The 22,236-nt window shown below is 41.5% G+C and overlaps 1 protein-coding gene and 1 pseudogene across 5 annotated transcripts in view; both read left to right on the plus strand.

Moving 5' to 3' along the window:
- POC5 (POC5 centriolar protein) overlaps positions 1-15,311 on the plus strand; it is a 37,014-nt gene extending 21,703 nt beyond the window's left edge. For 4 of the 5 annotated variants that reach the window (XM_025437246.2, XM_025437247.3, XM_025437250.3 and 1 more), the window contains 4 exons: positions 2,471-2,624; positions 4,668-4,945; positions 11,560-11,736; positions 14,734-15,311. In XM_025437246.2, the coding sequence (XP_025293031.1) occupies positions 2,471-2,624; positions 4,668-4,945; positions 11,560-11,736; positions 14,734-14,877 (753 nt within the window). In that variant the 3' untranslated portion in view covers positions 14,878-15,311. Of the gene's footprint in view, positions 1-2,470; positions 2,625-4,667; positions 4,946-11,559; positions 11,737-12,761; positions 13,783-14,733 lie in introns of those variants that run through there. The other variant, XM_049108373.1, reaches the window with a different exon arrangement.
- LOC112653263 (eukaryotic translation initiation factor 3 subunit F-like) lies at positions 3-2,464 on the plus strand (annotated as a pseudogene).
- Positions 15,312-22,236: the final 6,925 nt, after the last annotated feature.

Raw genomic sequence — 22,236 nt, forward strand, 5'->3', positions numbered from 1 at the left:
ACTTTTTCTCATACTTTCACTTTCTTTTAATAAAAATTAAAAAGATAAAAACCCGTTAGTTTATGGTTCAGCAGAGTAACCCATTTCTCCAGTTCCATTTAATGCCCTACAGATTCAAACAAGACTTCCTGGCAAAGAACGCTAGTAAGTTGGACCCTCAGACATAATTCTCTGAACTCCATACTTCTGTTGGATCTCTAGCATATCCATTTCCCTTGGAAATGTAAATCACCTATAGAATCCTATGTTTCTAAGAAAGCATGCTTTCCTTTGCTGCTTCATTTGGCTTTTATTGAGCTGTAAGTAAAGACCCAAAACAAAAATGTATATCCTTATGTTAATTTAAGTAAATTATGTTCTGATAAGGTTGATATAAAGCAGTTGCATATAAATTAAAATTATTTTCCCATTGACTTTTATTAATAAACATTGTTTCCAAGGGAAAATACTTGAGACCCAAAATGAAATAAAAACCATAGTGAAGAATGCAGTAGGTCTCTGGAAGTCAAATATTAAAAGAAAAACCTTTTTCCATTATAGAACTAAGTTCTTAACGCTAAAAATAAGATTTACTGTACAAATTTTTGCAATTCAAAATGACATGCAAAAGAAATGCAGTCTCTTCTAATTTGGTCTATGGGAAAGAGTGTTGTGCTTGATGTCCCTCTGCACTTTGAATTCTATGGATAACAGTTTTTTAAAAAAGGAAGAAAAATTCTGTTAATAGTGCACTTAGGTATTTTTTTTCTGAAGAGATGAGATCGGTATTTTAATATTCTCTATGAAAGTTTTATGTTGGGATCCCTGGGTGGCACAGCGGTTTAGCGCCTGCCTTTGGCCCAGGGAGCGATCCCGGAGACCCGGGATCGAATCCCAAGTCGGGCTCCCGGTGCATGGAGCCTGCTTCTCCCTCTGCCTGTGTCTCTGCCTCTCTCTCTCTCTCTCTCTCTCTCTCTCTCTCTCTCTCTCTCTGTGTGTGTGACTATCATAATAAATAAAAATTTAAAAAAAAAGGTTTTATGTTAAGAAATGACATGTCTGTTTGTATAATTAAAACACATCAGCAACCTTTGGTGGGACTGGTATGAAATTCCCCTTGTTTGAACCTTGATTTTATGGTTAGGAATGAAAACGGTTTGTTGATGGAGACAGTAAAAATAAGATGCATCTTTTAAAATAAACTGAGATACAGAGCAGAAGAGGTAAAGTGTTTTTAGTATGTCACATAAAAATAACTTCACAGCTTGACAAGATGGCCACACCAGCAGCACCAGCAAATACTCCTGCCACCACTCCAGCTGCAGCCCTGGCCTCAGCTCCCACTCTGGCGCTGGTTCCAACTCCAATGCTGCCTCCAGCCTCATCTGTAGACCCCATGGCAAAGCTGCTAGGACCGTGACTCTGGTCTAGGCCCCACTCCTGCTCTCCCAGGCATCCTTGCCCCTTGCCTATCCCTTCCCCCTGCAGCTGTGTGGTCTGGCTGCACTTGGGCCATTTTGGCCTCCCATCATGGACAGCCACCATGCAACGAGGGTGCTGCCCGTTATTAGGACCCTGCTGAGAACCGCTGACAAGCATTCAGTGGAAATCACTAATAGCTGCTTTTCAGTGCCTCACAAGGAGTCAAAAGATGAGGTATCTGTTGACATTAAATTCGCTGAGAGTATGTATGAATTAAACAGTCTCTCCAGAAGAGCTCATCCTGTGCTGGTACCCGACAGGCCATGACATTATAGAGTACCCTGTGCTGATCCAGGGGTACTACGGCAGGAAAGTCCCTGTCCCTATTCACCCCACTGTGGACAGGAGCCTCCAGAACGGCCACATGAGCACCAAAGCCTACGTCAGCACTTTAATTGGTGTCCCTGGGAGTACCATGGGGGTGATGTTCACACCTTGACAGTGGAATATGCATATTATGACACTGAACACATTGGAGTTGACCTGATCCTGAAGACCTGTTTTAGCCCCAACCAAGTGTACAGACTGTCAATCAATTTGCAGCAGGTAGGACGGGCATCAGTTCACATCTAGGATGTCCTAAGCACAGCGTTGCAGTATACAGATGATGTGCTGTTGGGAAAGGCATCCACTGACAATATCTCCTGCTGCTTGATGAGTCTGGTTAACCAAGTACACAAGATAATCCCCAGTGATGTTGAGACCATGCTCAATAGCTACTTGGCCAATCACATAGTCACAGATTGCCCTCACTGAGAAACTAAACTTGTGAATGGGCTCCAAGCAGCATGCCTGTTAGTCGGGGCCATCCTAGGACTCAGAATGGAGTGAAGTAGAATGCTTTCATTGTGTTTGGAGTCATTTTGAGTCAGTTAACTGCTTGTGACTCTAAATAAAAACACAGCCTGCCTTTTATTAAAAAAAATAATAACATCACAGAGTAAGTCTATTTTTTTAATAATTAACATCCTTCCTTGTGTCCCATATCTTTTTAAAAATTCTTATTTAGTTATCTGGAGCTTTGGAAAATGCAAAAGCTGAGATCCAAAGAATGCAGCATGAAAAAGAGCATTTTGAAGATTCCATGAAGAAAGCCTTCATGAGGGGAGTTTGTGCATTAAATCTCGAAGCCATGACTATATTTCAAAACAGAGGTGATACAGGTTAGTATTTTATTTAAGGTTCTCTGCCTACTTTCAAAAAGGATTTGAGGAGATTTCAGTGATTATTATGGTCTGTGGTACTAATTTTCTGCAGTGACTGTGTCTTATCCGGGTACAGTTCTTACTTGATGGTGTCATCTCCAATTCAATTCTGCCATGAAAAGTCACTCCATTTTGGTTACTTATGGTATCTTAGATTTGATCAAGTAAACTCTCAATTCTTAAGTGTTTAGGCTCAATGTTAAAATGATGTTTTGAATGTAAAACAATTTAAAGCTCTTTCAACTAATAATTTCAATGCCTTCAAGTACAAATTAATTAATTAATTAATTTGCCAAGTGCCTTGGGCTATTTTGTTTATTAAAGATTTATCTAGTCATGGCTTCCCATTTTAAAAATTGCTTGTCTCCAATGTAAGAGAGGCCTCAACTAAAATTAATTTATTTTAAGAAGAGAAGTCCATGTATTAGCTGGGATCTGTGTGGTTTATGTGGGTGTTTGTTCAGCAGGGCTTAGATTATTAGCACGTGGCTAGAATCTTTGCCAGTAATGTGCACCAAGGCCTATTTTCCTTATTGGGTTTTAGTTTTCTTCTCTGAACAAAGAAGACAATGTAAATCTTTCTTACCTGCTTCACAGAGGGTTCTTGTGGAAATGCAGTGAAATATAATCGGAAGCTCTTTAAAAGACAAAAAAATACTTTGATATGTAAGATGATAGTAATGATATTAATGATAGTAATGATATTAGCCGATTTTATGTAAATACATGATCATTTTTTACAGTATATCCTCATAATTAAATCGTATTTGAGACTCACAGTTATCAATGAGTCGGTTTCATTTTGTAACACCATTAACATTCCAATCCAGTGAATAACTTCTGTGGTTGTTGTACCTTCATTTTAAAACATCTTCAAACGTTATTATTTAAATTGTATGTGTTGTGGATGGTAGCCGTTAAGGCAAGGAACTTTTGTCTGAAGCAACCATGGTGTGTGGTCCACATGCAGGTTAGAAACTTAGAATCCTAGAATCTCAGAGCAGACTAGTTTATCCTGCTAATACCCAAAGAAGTGCTTGATTTCTCCAATCAATGGTCTTTTAATTGTCAACACTGCTTTATATTGAATTAGTCCCTCTCATCAAAGGATTTCAAAGGATCTATGCGTTATAGTCCCTCATTAAACTTTGTTAATGAGGTACTATTACTCTGTTTTATGTAAAGGTAGCCTGAGAGAAGGACTTACACAGAAGCCCAAATTTCCAATGGGAAGAGACCATTTGAATGTAGGGCTGTATAACACCCTCTGTTCAGACATTCTGAAACGTTTCAGTGACTGAATCTCCAAACCCTCACCCTGGTGTCAGGTGCCACATAGGTGTAGTCTTAAGTGGGAATTTTAACCAAATTCTAAAACTGGGGGTTTTAGAATTCAAATCTAAATTCAAATCTTCAAATCTAAATTCTTCAAATCTAAAATTTGAAGAAACCCTTTGCTCCAACATCTGGAAGCCGATGTTACTCACTCTGATCTAAGGGTAAGGTTCAGTTATGAGAGAAGGTTACTATATAGTGTGTCACTGAAGTCAGTTAAGTATGCAAATATACCTTACTTTGTGCTTTATATTTTACAGTGTTAAAGGTAAAAATTTTAGGGTTACATACTGATTTATTATGGTTTGCTGAAAAATCAAGTTTAAAATACATTGATTTTGTTTGAATAGGAGCATTAGATGGAAATGAGAGGGTATAGTGATAGCAGAAAAGAATTCTACAGATCTAAATACCAGACCATTGATCAGGACAGTTGTATGAAATGATGTAAAAGAACATAAATCCTTAGACTTAATGTGACCAAATTATTATAATGACTTAATCAGTTAATAATGACAAACTATATTAGCTAAACATTGTATGCAGTACGTGATAAGTTTCTACATTTTCTTTAGAACCAAATTTTAGCTATTATGTAGTTTCATTGTTGGGGGACATAAGACTAACCTTAGCTTGGAAGAATTTTGATGAATTTGTAATTTGTAGGGATAGACTTCACAAATAATAAAAAGGAAGAGTATGGCCCTGGCATTCAAGGAAAAGAACATTCTGCTCATTTGGATCCTCTGGCCCCTCCGATGCCCTCAGTAGTTGCACAGCCACCGTCCCCACCGCCAGCAGCCATGGGAGCAGCCAGCGCTGCTGCTTTTCCCTCTGCTGCTTCCATCTCTTCTGCTGGGCCTGCTTCCGCTTCCTCTACTCACCCTCCCGTTTCTGCAGCTCTTGGCGCTGGACCTACAGCTACTGCTGCACCAGAAGAAATGGTTAGTACAGTTAATACAGGTGCCCTCATGGGGAAAGGGGCTCAAACTTTGCTTGTATATTGGGTATTTTTTAACTTAGAATATATTTTCTCATGGAGGAAAAGTCTTAATGATATTTAGACCAAGCTACAGAAAATATTTAATATGTGAAGTGGCTAAAACAATTTAAAATGAAAATAATATTTGAAAGTTCAAATATAGTAGTGATAATTAAACAGAAATAACTTTCTCATTTCCCATTTTCAAGAACTATTCAGGAAAAATAAATTTGAGAAAGAGTTGATGATGGACTTTTTTATTAAGGGAACCCTAGTGGGTATTTTCAAGGGCTTAGAAGATTAATGGCTCTTTTGTACATTTTGTATTCAATTACAACTTTCCCTTTTCCTGGATGCAGATCTATCATTAACACAACTCTGTAATTACTCCATCTTGATTTGGTTAGGTTTTCATTTGGAAAAACATTAGAATAAAGATGGGAGTAGTTTTTCCTAGTCACTGAGCTACTTTCAAGAGAAGTACGTAGAGCTAGAAGATTGAATGGGGACGGAGTATCTGTGTGAGAACTTGCCTGAAGGGGAATTCATCAAGCTAATTTAGAAGAGTTATAGACAAAGCATGTCAGGGTTCTGACTCCTGGGCTTCTTGTTAATCCTGTATTCTTCAAACCATGGTTCTCAAGCAAAGGGAGTAAGGATTCAGTCCAAACTTACCTACCGGGCTCACTTCTGCAGGGCTGTTTTTTAACAACACTGTAACCTTCCCTGCTCTGGCTTGGCTTAGGCACAAAGGCACGTGTAGTTTCATAAAGCTCCTGAGAGGATTGGGATTTGCTTGTGTCCCTCTCCTCCCCAACCCCAACCACTGAGAGGACAGAGGATGGCGGAATGGGTTCTGTGTCTTACGGTTTCCCTGGCTGACCGTCACCAGGTGCCACTGCCCCGGGCCACTCTCTGCAGCGAAAGAAGGCACTGAGTCAGCCAGACAACTGGTCATCCTGGGTGTTCCAGCTCACGTGAATATCTGCCTTTTGAAAGCTACTAACTTCAGGGAGAAATATGTTGAGATCTACTATTTATCATTTTTGCTCTTGATTCAAAGAGGTTAAAAGAATAAAGCTGTTAAGGGAAATTTGAGTATGTGAAGGAGTTTTGACTTTGAAATAAGACACTAAAATTCAACTCCGCATATGTTCAACTGTGTTAATTTTTCATGATTACACATTTTCAAGTGTGATCCTATACAGATGATCTCATTTAAGTAAACACAGTGAGTGTTTGTTTAAATTTCTGGTTTGTCTTTTGTTGCATATTCAGATAAAATACATAGACCTAGATCTTTCAGAATTCCCTTCAAATACGACTACACCATTTGTACATCTGTACATTTATATATAAACCTGAACATGCACAGAAGAACAGAATGCATGAATATGCTTAACACCTACTTGTTCTTTTTTTGTGTGTTTTTTTTTTTTTTAAGATTTCATCCATTCATTCATGAGATACACAGAGAGGGAGAGAGAGGCAGAGATACAGGCAGAGGGAGAAGCAGGCTCCGTGCAGGGAGCCCGATGTGGAACCCAATCCCAGGTCTCCAGGATCACGCCCTGGGCCGAAGGCAGGTGCTAAACTGCTGAGCCACCCAGGGATCCCCTCTACTTGTTATTTCTTGAAACAATTTGATCATCTGAGATAATTTTGAAGTCTTTGAAACCTGAAAAATACAATATTGTATAGAGAGTCCTTCCAGCCTTCCTTCTTCATTAATAGATACACATTCAATTTTTGTTCCATAAATACAGCCTTTACAGTTAGGAGGAGAAGAAAATCAGAAGTAAATCACTCTGTCAGTGTAATGCTGGTGTTCTTCCTTCCGTATATAAATACAGAACTCAGATTCCGATTCACCTCAAATGTGTCTTGTTTCCTACTTTTGTTATTATGGTTCTTTTTAAAAACAAGTACATTAGTTGGATAAGTTACCTAATGTGAAACCATGAGTGTTGGAAGTGGGAAAGGAGAGATCTATGAGCTAGGCCTGCTTATCTTTCTTATCATTTTAATCACAGAGTCTTCCTATGAATGTTCAAAAAACTTTTTCCAGACTTAGTAGGAGGTGTGTACAGAGAATAAACCACAGAGCCTGGGAAACAACTGGAGAAAGGAGTATAAGATAATCCTAGTAATCCTAGTAAAATAACCCCTTCACCTATAAAATTCTTTCCTTTCTGCAGATACCCTCACTCTTAAATAAAATACCAGAATTTCATGGTAGGAAAGCACTCTTCAAAGAAAACATCAGGCAGTTATACAAGCAAATACATTGCAGTTCACAAGGTTGGACAGTAGGTGACACTTTATTCTTTTGACACTTCAACAATTGAGAGTTGGATTTTTAAGCTCTTCAGTAAAGATTCCCTCTTAACTTTCCTGTTCATCTGAATGGAAAGTGAGAGGGTATCATTAGGCACCTAGGACAGCTTTCCTCATTTTATAAATGGAAACTGAGGTTTAGAGAGAGGGAGTGAGTAACTTGCCTGTGGATATAAGAAGTAATAGAACTGGTATTCAGACTTTTGACCGTTTGGTCACAGTGCCCTGTTTCTTAACCAATAATCAGGTTTTGTCTCTGTCAAATATTAAGATACAAATATTGAGTTTTAAAAATATGTCATTTCCCTTTTCTTTCTGAATCCTTTTGTTGTTTTTATTGATAGGGTATAAAAAGCTAGAATTTCCGTTTTTATAGCATTTTTTCGAAGTCAATTAAGCTGATAAATTTAATGAGATTCAACATGACTGGGACCAGTAAGTGGTCATTTAGTCAAAAAGTCAGTTAAAAAGTCATGGTAAAGCAGGAAATTTTTAAAAATTATATATATCTTACACATTATTTTATGCTCAAACAAAAGTGTGTATTAATTTGCTACTTTTTAATGTGGAGCCAAATTGAGTATGGGTTTACAGGTTGTAATTAAGCCTTCTCTTATATAAGCTACACTCAGTGGATTATTTTTCTGTAATTTCCCATTTCAGTCTTTGTCAAGTAAAGCAAGAATCTAACAAAACTTGCAATGCAATCTGATGATAGAATATACCATTTGAAAACCAAAAGAGGACTTGATAAACATGCAAGTCAATTTAAGACAACTCTTTAATTCAGAGAAATATATAAAGGTTTCTTTTTAAAGTCTTTTTTTTTTCTTTACTGGAGTATGTATTTTCATCTTACTGAAGGCATTTTATTTTATTTAAAAAATATTTTATTTATTTGAGACAGAATGAGAGAGAAAGAGAGCTGAGAGGGGGAGGAGGGGCAGAGGTAGAGGGAGAAGTAGACTCCCCACTGAGTGGAGAGCCCCATGTGGAGCTGCGTCCCAGAACCTTGGGATCTTGACCCGAGCCAAAGACAGAGGCTTAACTGACCACCCAGGCGCCCCTTACTGAAGGCATTTTATTTTATTTTTTTTAAAGATTTTATTTATTTATGATAGTCACAGAGAGAGAGAGAGAGAGGCAGAGACACAGGCAGAGGGAGAAGCAGGCTCCATGCAGGGAGCCCAACGTGGGATTCGATCCCGGGTCTCCAAGATGGCGCCCTGGGCCAAAGGCAGGCGCCAAACCACTGCACCACCCAGGGATCCCTTGAAGGCATTTTAAAGCAGTTCTCAACTGGCTGAGTGAAGGTTTCAGCCATGAGCATTTTCCCAGCTACTCTAAATTTTCTTATTCCACACATCTCCTAGTCAAAACTTACTTAGTTTTTCTTTCACTCTTTCATCCTCCAAGTAAGAACAGCTGTTATGGTTGGGAGTGTTTATACCCCTCAAATGTGACTGGGCAGAAATAAGGTTACCAGCTCAATTGTACTTCAGTTTTTAATTTTTCATAAAAATACTCTTACCAGCAATTAATTTTATATTTTACATTTTAAAATGTTTTTTAAGGCTCTTCGGCAGTTTATAAAATCTTTTTTTATACTTTATATTTAATAAGAAATAGAATAAAGTTTCCCGAAGGTCAGAAGCATGAATTCAGTCTACAAATATATATTTGTAAATATCTTAGGATCTGCATTTTGGTTCCTTAAATTCATAAGATCCATAAAAATGTAGTTTAAATAGCCAAATAATTTCTACAAGTATTATAGTGAGAAACAGTCCTCCAAATCCCTTTCCTTAAATTCTATTAGCTGTTTTTTCTATTCACCTTTTTTCCCTAAATATGCTCATATCATTATATCCACATGCATCAATTTCAGACATTATCTGTTTCCTGTTATGGATGAAAGAATTTGGCCTTTTGATACCACCTGATTCCTTCCCCTCCCCCATCCACTGTGTGTGTGTGTGTGTGTGTGTGTGTGTGTGTGTGTGAGAGAGAGAGAGAGAGAGCTCACGGGCAGGAGGAGAGGGAGAGAGATAATCTTAAGCAGGCCCACGCTCAGCACAAAACCCTACATGGCAATCCATCTCGTGACCCTGAGATCATGACCAGGGCCAAAATCAAGAGTCAGACATTTAACCGATTGAGCCACCCAGGTGCTCCTGCACTTTACATATTTAGATACAGATATTCCATATTTGCATTAAGTTAAATTTATGATATGTAAATATAGCTAAGCTACAAATGTATACTATGCCTACATTTCCTTTCTGGTACAACTTTTTTTTTTTTCTTGGAATTGATTCCTTTATTTTTGTCTCTGCTTGATTTTCTGTGCAACTATAATTAAGTCTCAAATCCAAACTCTAAGGATTTACAAAACCTCACTGAGCGCTGTTTTCCTAGAGTCCTCCCAACACATCAATATTCTATCATTTTAATTTTCCCAGAGACATTTCTTATGGAACCCATTATCATCATCCTTCAGTATATAGCTGATGACTATCTGTAGCTAGATGCAGATATGTAAAGAACTCAATGATACCTCAGATGGACAAAGATCACTATTTCATAATGATTTTGGAAAAATTATGGTTAGAGGGAAAATTAGATTCATAATTCACACTGAAATTTAAATGTTTTAATAAATTAAACCCAAATAAATAAACGTTAGAAGAGTATAATTATCCCAGCTGTCCAAAGCAGGCTGGTTGATTCAATTATGGAAGAAATTAATGACAAAATTAACGATAATTTTTTAAATTTATGTGCATGAAAAATAAATAAAACGAAATAGGAAAAATACTATGAGATGAGTATCTGTATCAGGAGCCCTTAAACATTCATTAGGAGCCATTGAACATTTTTGAGAGTAATACCCATTCCTGGCAAGTAATTAAAGAACATGGATAGTTGACAAAATGAACTGTAAGTATGAAACATTAATAAGAAACCACAAATTAAATCAAATATATATGTTATTCCTGATAGGAACTTTCTGGAATATTATCCAGCAGTAACAAAAGCTGTAAAAGCTGACATTACCTTTTGATACAGTCATCTCATTTTTGCGAAATATTCTACAGAAATAGCTCTCAAAAGAAAAGGAATCTTCATTTACAAAAATTCGTTTCCTATAATAGGAAAAGAACTGAGTTAGATAAACTGTACTTTATTGGTATTAAAACCTCTCATTAAAAATTATAGCAGGTCTCTGTATTCATGAGAAAATATATTAATGGGCAGCCCGGGTGCCTCAGCGGCTGCCTTCAACCTGAGGTGTGATCCTGGAGACCCGGGATCAAGTCCCACGCCGGGCTCCCTGCATGGAGCCTGCTTCTCCCTCTGCCTGCGTCTCTGCCTCTCTCTCTGTGTCTCTCATGAATAAATAAAATCTTAAAAAAATTTAACAAAGCAATAGGAAAAAAGAGCACACAAGCATATGTCTAATGAAAAGCATGTGTATAATATTAATTATACATAAGGATCAAAAGTGTTCATAAAACAGAATAATGGTTGCCAAGGTTAGGGGCAGTTGAGGAAGGGAAATGGATATGATTCTAAAGGGTCACAAGAGGGGGACCTTTGTGGTGCTAGAATAGTTCTGTGTCTTGATTACAGTGATAGTTACAGGAATGTAGATGTGTTCAAATGACATAGATCTGTTAGCCAAGGCATTGTACACATGATGGCTTTGACATCATAATTCTGTACTTAGATAAGATGTAATCATGGCAGGAAACCAGGTGAGGAATACAAAGGACCTCTCTGTATTATCTTTGCAACTTACTATGAATCTGTATTTATTTCAAAATAAAGAGTTTTTTAAAAGTTTATAAAATGGTGGGTACACCCAAGATTAAGGGGGTGTTTTGGGGTGCTTGGTTTTATGTTTGGCTTTTTGTCTCATTTATTTTTTTCCGTGTTAAAGTTGATTAAATATACAATTTTTATTTTTAAAGATATTATTTATTTATTCATGAGAGAGAGAGAGAGACAGAGGGAAAAGCAGGCGCCCCACAGGGACGAGTCCCGATTCAGGACTTGATCCCGGGACCCCGGGGTCACGCCCTGGGCCAAAGGCAGATGCCCAACCACTGAGCCACCCAGGTGTCCCTACAATTAGTTTTTAATGCCTGTATATTTTCCTCATAAGTTACAGAAGCAACAGTACTATATGTTTTGCCATGGATTTTCTACCAGCTGGTTATTTCTTTGGTTTTTTAGTATGTGCCCAGAGTTGTGACATCTGCACAACAGAAAGCTGGAAGAACAATTACAGCCCGGATCACAGGGAGATGTGATTTTGCCTCAAAAAACAGAATTAGCAGCGGCTTAGCTATAATGGGAGTTTCTCCTCCCATGAGCTCAGTTGTTGTGGAGAAACATCATCCAGTCACAGTGGTGAGTACATATTTGATGACATTTGTCAAAAAATCTTTTTCCTCAGAGTTCATAGACTAATAAACAAATTACATGTTGAGGAGAAGATGAAAATTTATGATGATTCTTAGTCTACCTTTTACTATGATCATCTTTATAAAACTTCTGCTTTGCCAAACCTGCTCTAAATCTACCTTTGCTCTTTTAGGAAATTGATTTCAGAAACATTTCTTCTCAACAGTGTAAAAATTATCAACCCAAAAAGTAATCCACTATGTTGGTGACCAAAACAAACCTATACATGATTTCTCATTAATTTAAAGAGACAAAAACTGTTTACTCATTATCTGCTACTTATGCAGCAGGTATTTAATTACAAGAAATACTTCCCTATAGTTTTATAGTCTTTAATTTTTGCTCTTTTTAAGTCTTCTTCCCCTTTTTTCAGTACAACTGTCAGCATATTTGTAGTTTGGGAAAAAAGAAATTCAGGTTGTAATTAATTCACGTGAAATAAGAGAAAATGCCTGGAATTTAAGCAAAAATAAAAAAGCCTGAGTTAGTGCCTCAGTTTTGCTATTTACTGCCTTTGTGATTATATACAAATCAAGTAAAAGATTTGAGCTTCCATTTCCTCTTGCGTAAAATGGGAATGTTAAGAGTACTTCGCTCCTACAGTTATTTTCTGGATTCAGGATTAAATGAGATAATGTAAAAATTGAATGAGATATAGATTTTTTTAAAAGGTATTTTATAAATTGTAACATCATAAGCATATTGAACTTGAAAATTACTAGAGTAAGGTACATGGGATACTGCTGTATTATTTCTTAACAGTGCATATGAATCAACAATTTTCTCAAAAAGTTTTTTTTTTGAAAGTTATAAGATCACATCCTTAAAGAGAAACAAGAATTGATTTTAAAAGAGAATGCTCCGTACATAAATTTTCAATGTTAGACAACATTCCTGTCTACTTACTGTGTCAAAATATTAGCAAAAATATATGTGAAATGATTTTGCATCCTTTTCTTTCTGGGCACTAGATGGTTGCTAGATGATTAAGAGAAGCTGGAGAGATTGTTTAAACTTAGCCTCCGGTAAAGAATGGCCATAGGAAAGGAAAGTGGAAGACGGACACAGAGGCACCAAGTCCAGATGGATATGGAAGGTGGAGGAGTATCAGCCTTCAGAGGTTGCAGAGACTCTGAAGTCCTTAGGTGACTTCTCGACATATGTTTGAATATGTGAGATTAGTTATCAGAAATAAGAAATGAACTAATTTCTATTTTTGCCAGCACATATGTGTATAGAGAAGGGACTATCCATTTATAAGATAATGAAGGCATAAAGAGACCATACATATATGCTTACTTTTAATTTAGGCAGCCTTTTGTTTTTGTACTAATGATAGGAATTTGTATTCTACGAGGAAAAAAAACCAAAGAAATAAAAGACAACTCCTCTGAGGCTTCCCTCCCCAGCTGCCCTTTGCTGATTGTCTATAACACTTCTCCAGCAACTGGTTGTGAACAAGACAGCCGTCAACTGCTTCCGTTATTCCCTAAGTGGGACTATATGACAGACAGCTAGAGCAGTCCTCTGTACTCTCCCTCTATCCCCAGAATTGGGAGCTGTAACTACTGGAAACAGCTGTTCCTAACAAACCATGGATTTCTGACACATTAGCCCCATCTGCTGGATAATTGCTTGTTCCCTGTGCTCCCTCATTCTAGGTCATATTTTTGTAGATCATGAAAGCAGTGGTAGGGTGAATCTGTTTCTCCATTTCCTGTAGCCCAGGTCCCCAAGGAGAAATCGCTCTCTGAACAGGGTCGGATTAGGTGGTTGGCAACTAGTTTCTTACTAGTTGGAAGATCTCCCCACCTGTAATGCTTATCCAGTTACTTACGTACAGTGAAATAGTTCTGTAAAATACCTTACAGTCAGGAAATTATTTTTCTGTTTCTTTAAGGAGGAACTCTTAAAGCGGAATGTCACAAACAGCTTTAAGAGTTTTCATTCATTATTTTTTTAAGAAAAGGTTTTTTTAAAATACATAGTGAATGTTGTGGTCAGATATATATCATTTTACTTCAAGTACTTTAAAGAGGACTCCTCTAAGTGGAAGACTCTACTAGGAATGTGCCTGCACCACTCAGTGCCGTGGCCTGCCGACTGGATAATGAGTTCCACTGCTGCCTACTGGAAGTTGTAGCCCCAGAGTATAGGGAATCCTTGTACTGGTACGTCTCATGCGTGTGTATGCATGTAATGTGTACTTAGAAAATCTGTACTTGCACATATTACATGTGTAGGTGAAACACATGTGTAGGTTGTACCCTGACTGAGTCTTCGATGCTCACGTCCCAGATGTTCCCCAGAGCTCTGACGTGGCATGGGTATCCTCCTCTCAGTGTGTGTCCCTAGCATCCAGTTATTTGTATAGAAAGTTGTAATCCATGCTGAGGAGCACCAGGCTGCTGGAAATACCTTCGCTTGTATGATCATAAAAGGTTTAGTCAGCTCCCAGGTGAGCCAGGCTGAGGTAGGAGACATGTGCTCTTTTCTGAAGCAAGGACCAGGCAGGATTCCTCAGAGCTTCCCCCTTGTTCCCTGAGGTTGAACCCCGTGTGTTCACAGATACAGGGAGGAGAAAACTGACCAGAATGGAGGGAGGGCTTGGGGCTGACCCTTCTTCCAGACACCATAAAGTCCCTTTCTGTACTTGGCCTCTGTGGACATTTCAGGATTCCCCTGGAATCCTCTCTGTGGAGTGACTCCCACGGCTCCTTATGTGACCCTCTGCAAGGTAGGTCTATACTGAGTATTGAGCATGAGTCTAACTTACGGATTAAGGACCACAGCTTAATTGTTCTCATGGCTGCCTCCCTAGCTTACTGCCTCTGTCTACTGGATGCTTAACAAATGTTTGTTTGGTTAAATTATATATAATGAAATGGCACTTAATGTGTGTAATCTTACGGGATTGTTAAAGTAGACTTTTAACTTTTTCAGCAAACCATTCCTCAAGCTGCTGCAGCAAAATATCCCCGGACGATTCATCCTGAAAGTAGTACCTCAGCTTCTCGGTCCCTCGGAACCAGGTCAACTCACACCCAGTCTCTCACAAGCATTCACTCCATAAAAGTGGTTGACTAAAATGAATATGCACATTGAGATCTTTTAATTCTTCTGGTTTTACCAAGGATTTGAAGTCTCTAGCTTTTAAAATTTCATCTTCTTAGAACACCATGGATACATCATGTTCATCTTTTCAAAATTACAAGAGACTCTTTCAAGTCATACCATCCTTTGTAACTATATGTAGGCTTATTTTAATGTTATTTTTTAATTTAAGCAATTAAGTAAAACTTTTTTAAAAAGCGACTTAATTTGTTTAATAAGTTCAGCCTGTCCCTGATTATACCATAAAAGTGTATAAATCCTGTTTTCTCAATGTTATTTCCAAAAGGCTAAATCATTTCCAGTGTTATTAAATAAATTTTGAGAACTTTATTAAAAAAATTATTTTAAACAGATTTAAGGTATTTTTATTTTAAAAATAAAGAGTAATAATGATACTGTATCACAAAGTCTTTGTGATTATTATTAATATATTAATATTAGTTTTCATTTTCCTAAGACTGTTAAAATTAAAAATGAGAATTGGTGAGACCTATGAATAATGTTAATGTTAAATGGGGGTGGGTATAGCACTGGGCAACTCAGCAAACCTTCTGGGCCTGGCAGAGACTTTTCAGAGGCTGGCCAATAGGAGGAAGCCAGCTGGGTAAAAGTGACTGAGGAAAGCAGGACCAGGCTTCTCATGGTTTTATTGCTAGCTGACTGGGTTATCTTGGGCCAAACATTTAATTTCATGAATAATAGGATCCCATCTGTGAAACAGTGACATCTACCTTCCCCTCCTATCTCACCCAGTACTCTGGGTTACATAAAAACAAATTCTAAAGGATTTATCCGGAGCCTCAATTTTCATATCTTTAGCAGAACTAGATGGACTTAATTAGAAGCCTCTTTGACTTTGAACGTGATCTATGCTCTAACTTTATTATAGGAAATAGTTTTTCTTACTGCGTTCTGTTGTAATAGAACAGAGAATAAATGTGAGATAGACATCCCATTTTCTGGAGGGCACACTAAGGCTTTTCTGAAGTAAAGAATGAGAGAATTAGCGTATTAGATCCTTATTCTGAATTGCCCAGCTACCACCGTGGCAAACAGCTCCTCATCAGTTTCAACAAACGCAAACCAACAGCACTTCTTGTGCTACCCATCCACAGCCACACTCTTCTCTATGACTGCACCATGCACTCTGTGAGACGCACAGGAGACTGTAGGCTCCACTTGGCACCTACTCCTACGCAGCCCAGAATTAACACCCAGTTGTGGTAACAGATCAGTCCTTTCTTTCTTCCCTGTATGAACTGCCCTGAAGTGTCCATTGCCTCTGTCAGAATAGAGTACCCTGAAAGTCATATAATCAGTTATGCTTAACACCAAATGGTTGCCAGTTTGGTATTTTACCCCAGTCTGGGCTCTCCCTGTTTCCTCAACTCACTCTTGCTTCCTTGGATTTGCACCCCTAAAAAAAGAGCTACTCATAGACTTTAATCTCAGGCTCTGCTTTTTGAGGAACCTAGATGACAACTGAGAGTGGTTTTCAGTATCTAAGCCATAACTATATGGACAAATGAAAGGGCATATTATGAATATTGTAATTAAGAGTATCATAGGCATCTTTTTAAGCTTTAAGTATATTGTCCAAGGCAGAACCAAATAGTGTTAACCTAAGTTAAACTCCACAGTTAAAACACTCCTACAGGAAGAGTATGTATTTTATTTGTTAAGAGGAAGTAAGTAGCATGGTCAGTGGAAACCAGCCATATTCATATTGAAAAACAGATGGGGACTAGACTTTTCACTGAATACTTTTCTTAAAAACGTTTTCTTTTTTTTTTTTAAGATTCTATTTCTTTATTCACGAGAGACACAGAAAGAGAGGCAGAGACACAGGCAGAGGGAGAAGCAGGCCCCACACAGGGAGCCTGATGTGGGACTCGATCCTGGGACCCCAGGATCCCACCCTGGGCTGAGGGCAGGCGCTCAACCGCTGGGCCACCCGGGCGTCCCTCTAAAAACTTTTTGGACTCGTGTGAACATACTACTTATTTTAAACATTCATAAATGTAAGGGGGCCATTTACATGAGACAGAGATGTAAAACTAAATTTATGATAGAATAACTGGACTCCTATTGCTCAAGACTTTTATCTCTGGCCTTATAGAATTAGAGTCAGAATTTGAGAATGGAGAGCCTTAAATTATAATGAATAGGTGTACAGAAACTGATATACATTGATACTTGATATCATGTTTATTTCACAACTTTCTCAGATTATAAACATACTGCATGCTGATTGTCAAAAAAAAACCCTGGAAAGTACCAAAAAGTACAAAGAAAATAAAAATCACCTGTAATTACATAACCAAGAGATTAAAAAGAAACAACATTGGTATACACTTCTGGTCTTATCTAAGCAATATACTACTTATAGGTGTTATTTAAAGCCAAGAGTAACTATACATTTCCAAAGGTACTTCTCTCACTGGAGGGAAATAATGAACAGTGGATGATTTCAATACTCTGGGCTCTGGGCATGAGAGTAGGCATTTCCCAGGCACTCAACCTTCATCTCCGCTCCTGTGGGAGAGACACTCCTCTGTAAGGAAGGAAATTGAAGATCTGAGAGCTTGAATATTAGTATGCCCAAAGGCTCACAGTTAATAAGTGGCAAAACCATGAGTAAAACCATGTCTATGTATTCTAAATCCCTTGGTTTTTTCATATCCTAGGATGCTGCTCCTACCATCATTAAAAAAAAACAACAAACAGTATAAAACCTAGATTATGCTATCACATATGTTGCATCAAATGGCAGAAATGCAGAGATCCCTGGGTGGCACAGCGGTTTGGCACCTGACTTTGGCCCAGGGCGCGATCCTGTAGACCCGGAATCGAATCCCACGTCGGGCTCCGGGTGCATGGAGCCTGCTTCTCCCTCTGCCTATGTCTCTGCCTCTCTCTCTCTCTCTCTCTCTCTCTCTCTCTGTGACTATCATAAATAAATTAAAAAAAAATTTTAAAAACCTTATAAAAAATGGCAGAAATGCAAAAATCATACCATTGGCTGTAAGTCAAAAAAAAATTGACCTTCCATTTCAGTAATTGGCAAATACTAATACGGTCTTTCCATCTGGTAGAGCTTCCGTCATCATCATCTTCATAGTTGGGAGTCCACACTACTACTGGAATTTTACGGCATTAATGAACTGAATTTTAAAAGACAGTGCAGAGTGGAAAATCAAATACAATTTCTTTATGCGTTTATGAAACTGCACATTTCTTGGACCTCGAGTCCGTTTCGTTTTTGAATTGACAGATCTTTTCTGGAAAAAATAGGATAACATTTATTATTAATAGGTAACATTTATTAAGCGCTTGCTATGTGCCAGGTACTATGACTCACGTAATGCTACAACAACTCTTCGACGTAGACCATTTTCTAGTTCGTAAAGTAGAGCACCGGCCCAGTGAGGCTAGCGCCGGCGTTGAGGCCCAGGCCTACGGTCTTCGCCCAAGCACATCCTGCACCACTTCGGGGGGCTGCCACTTAGTCTCCCCTGAGAATTCTTACTCTTTTCTAGAAACCAGGAAATTTAAAGTTGAGGGAACAATCCCGGTGCTCGAGGACAAGGTCGTGGGAGGAGATGTCATCCCTGTACCTACCACGCCTGACAGTCTTGCGGAGTGTAATTCAGGCAACAGCAGATGTGCCTACACTCTGCTTGAATGGCCATCCTTACAGGAGCGTTCCCCAGCCCTAATCTATCGATAGGTCTTGAAAGCACCTTCCCTGGCGATGCAGTCCTTGGCAAGCAGTTCTTAGCAGAAACCCAAGCTGCCGGAGTAAAAGCCTGTCTGGTCTTTTCTCTTCACCTAGAGATCCTGCTTTTGAATACCCTGACTGGCAGGTTTCCCCAGCAGGGGAAACGGCATTGTGAGCAGGACCTGCAGGACCGCGCTTAGTTGTGGAAACTCTCCTAGAACCTTGAGATTCCTGCGCTCTCTGCTTCCCCACGCCCCACACAACCCTTCCACCCCCTGCCTCGAATACACAGCAACAGAAATGCTCCTCCACTTTGTCAAACGCCCAATAGGAGAGTGACGCCGAGAACACGGAGGCTCACCCAGGATCACCATCTACTGATAATCCCTCCCCAGAGGAGCATCTACTGATAATCCCTCCCCAGAGGAGCGTCTACTGATAATCCCAGAGGAGCATCTACTGATAATCCTCCCCAGAGGAGCATCTACTGATAATCCCTCCCCCAGGAGCATCTACTGATAATCCCAGAGGAGCATCTACTGATAATCCCTCCCCAGAGGAGCATCTACTGATAATCCCAGAGGAGCATCTACTGATAATCCTCCCCAGAGGAGCATCTACTGATAATCCCAGAGGAGCATCTACTGATAATCCCTCCCCAGAGGAGCATCTACTGATAATCCCAGAGGAGCATCTACTGATAATCCTCCCCAGAGGAGCATCTACTGATAATCCCAGAGGAGCATCTACTGATAATCCCTGCCCAGAGGAGCATCTACTGGTAATCCCTGCCCAGAGGAGCATCTACTGATAATCCTCCCTGGAGGAGCATCCACTGATAATCCCTCCCCAGGAGCTGCATATTCTTCAGGAGCAGTAGGTCTCCCCAAACTGGGCTGTTGCTGTTAATGGACAATATTGTTCTGCTCACTGTCTTCCCACCATTTTGAGGGAGAAGGAGCTTCTATTTTGAAACTAACTCACCGGGTAGTTCTGGGAAATGTGCGTGGACCAGCTCTTCATACAGAAGCTTGGCTGGAGCGGCCGGTGTCATCAGGGTCCCGTGCAGCCAGATGAGCAGAGCCCTGGGCCGTGTTCACAGAAACTTCACTTTCCTGTGCCAAGTACATACAGTCAGAGGTGAGACACCACGTGCTGAGGTCTCTTTTATTGTGATCTTAATTCTAACTGAATTTTCTGTATGACTGTGGTTGCGATTCATTCTTCTTCTGAGGGCCGTTGGACAGGAAGCCCAGCGAATGAAAGCCCTTCCAGTTCCCCTCCCTGGAAGTTCTCTAGGGTGACCAGAGTTTGGATTCCCTCCAGCACGTGCCGTGCACCTTCTGTGCTTCACACAGACCAGAGGCTCAGATAAGGCATCAAGCAAGGGGTCCCTGCCCAACAGTAGGGAACAACCGCTGAGGTGTGCAACTCTCCTCCACGGCTCAAGCGGCCCCGCTGTGCCGTGTCCCGCACGGCAGATGCGTGTTTCAACTGGGGATCCTGTTCCAGTGCGAGTCCCACTCAGTCTGGGATTGGGATCTGCGCTTCTCATACACACCCAGCTGCTGCTGCTGCTGTCTGTCAACCACACTACGAGCAGCGAACGTGTGCCATCTCGCCCCTCCAGTTTCTGTTGGAAGTTCGCATCCCAGGGCCAGGATTCTTCTCTGGGCAAATACTCGCTGGATCCCTAACCCCTGAGAGATGTCGGGCGGAAGTGCTGAGATGGGTCTCTGGCAACAGGAGTTCACATTTACAAACAGAACAGTCTCCTACTTTCATTTTTTTTTTAATTTTTATTTATTTATGATAGTCACACACAGAGAGAGAGAGGCAGAGACACAGGCAGAGGGAGAAGCAGGCTCCATGCACCGGGAGCCCGACGTGGGATTCGATCCCGGGTCTCCAGGATCGTGCCCTGGGCCAAAGGCAGGCACCAAACTGCTGCGCCACCCAGGGACCCCCAGGCTCCTACTTTCAGCCAAGGTGTGTGGGAGCAGGGGGGTGCCACAAAAGGAGGGCCCCAGCTCTGGGGACGGAGCCTGGTGGACAGACTGTTAGAGAAGCAGGTGTTTCAGGGAGCGCAAACCGTCCCCATGAAGAATGTACCTGTAGGTGAATCCTGGCCTTTCCTGATCTTGCCCTTGCCAAGCTGATTCTTCACCATCACCATCCACGTGTCACTCCTCGCTTAAAAAGCCCACGGGGCTTGGTTCCTTAGTGCCAGCACCGGTACCCTGGATTGTGTTTGGATTGTGAGTGTTGCTGTCGTCACGCCAACCCGATTATAAATTCCACCAAATACGCACCGGGGCTTCTCGAGTGGATGCAGGACCTGAATCCTGGCGCCAGCCTACTGGCCCCCCAGCCAGGATGCAAGGACGCCGAGTGGAAGCTGAGGGGCCGCCGGGGACGCAGGTCCCGCCCGAGGGGAGGAGGCGGCCTCGGGCCTCGCGCCAAGAGGACGGGCCTCGGGGAACGTCCCACGGACCCCAGGCCCGGGCCCCTTTGTCCCACCCGCACGTGGATCCACCGTCGCAGCCGCGCGCCCTTGGCATCGGGGTCGTGGGAGCAGAAACGGTGCCTCCTCTTGACGACACGGCGGGGCGAGCCTGTGCCAGGCCCTGGGCCCGGACGGCGAGGGGCTGGGGTCCCGCGGATCCCGGCTCGCACCGGCCCGGGGGGCTCCGTACCCGCGTGGGGGCCAACGCAGGTCGGAGAGCACGTGGGGGAACTGGGACGCGAGAGGGCACGACGGGGCCTGGGAGGGGGGGCTCGGGGGGGGAGTCCCCGCGGGAAGATCATGGGTGACGTCACCGGGCCAGAGGTCAAGGACGGGGGTGCAGGGGTGGTCCCCGCGGGGACACCATGGGTGGCATCGCCGCCTTAGCATCCCGGTGCCCCAGGCTGCCCGCGGTGGGCGGGCGTCCCTGCCTGTGGTGCGGTTAAGGCCCGCACGTGGAGGACGGCAAAGCCTCCTCTGCCTCCAGCCCACGACGTGAGGCGCGCGAGCCCGACCCAGGACCAGGCGCGGGGCGCGGGCCGCGGGGGCACCAGGGGGTCGCCGAGAACCGGGCTGTGCTGCAGCCCCGGAGCCCGCCACCCGGGCGGGGCCCCCCGCCCCCGGGAAGGCACCCAGGCGGGCCCGCCGCAGCAGGTGCCTGCAATGAGCAGGGGTGCAAGGCACCCAGGGCCCGCCCCCAGATGCCAGGGCGACCCCGTGGGCCCCATGCGGCTGCCCGCGGGTAAGCGGCGGTGAGAGCAGCCAGGCACCAAGGCCCGACCTGCAGGACGGCGCGAGGGGCTGCGCACCGAGGGGGAAGCCGGGGCCTTCGGAGCCTCGGTTTTGCAAGCCGGGAAAAGTCCTGGAAACTGGTTGCAGAACAGTGTGAAGGGACTTAACACCACCGGGCTGTACACTTAAAAATGGTTAAGATGATAAATTTTGTGTTTATTTTACAATTGAAGAATTTTTTTTTTTCAATTGAAGAATTTTTAAGTCAGAACAAGCTCAGACACATTTATGTTTGTTCACTGCAGCTCTGTTCATAATAGCAAAACCTTGGAACAATTTCAGCGCCTACTGGCTGAGAACTAAACAAATGAGG

This window comes from Canis lupus, chromosome 3 (assembly GCF_003254725.2).
Source record: "Canis lupus dingo isolate Sandy chromosome 3, ASM325472v2, whole genome shotgun sequence".
In the NCBI taxonomy this organism is placed as follows: Eukaryota; Metazoa; Chordata; class Mammalia; order Carnivora; family Canidae; genus Canis; species Canis lupus.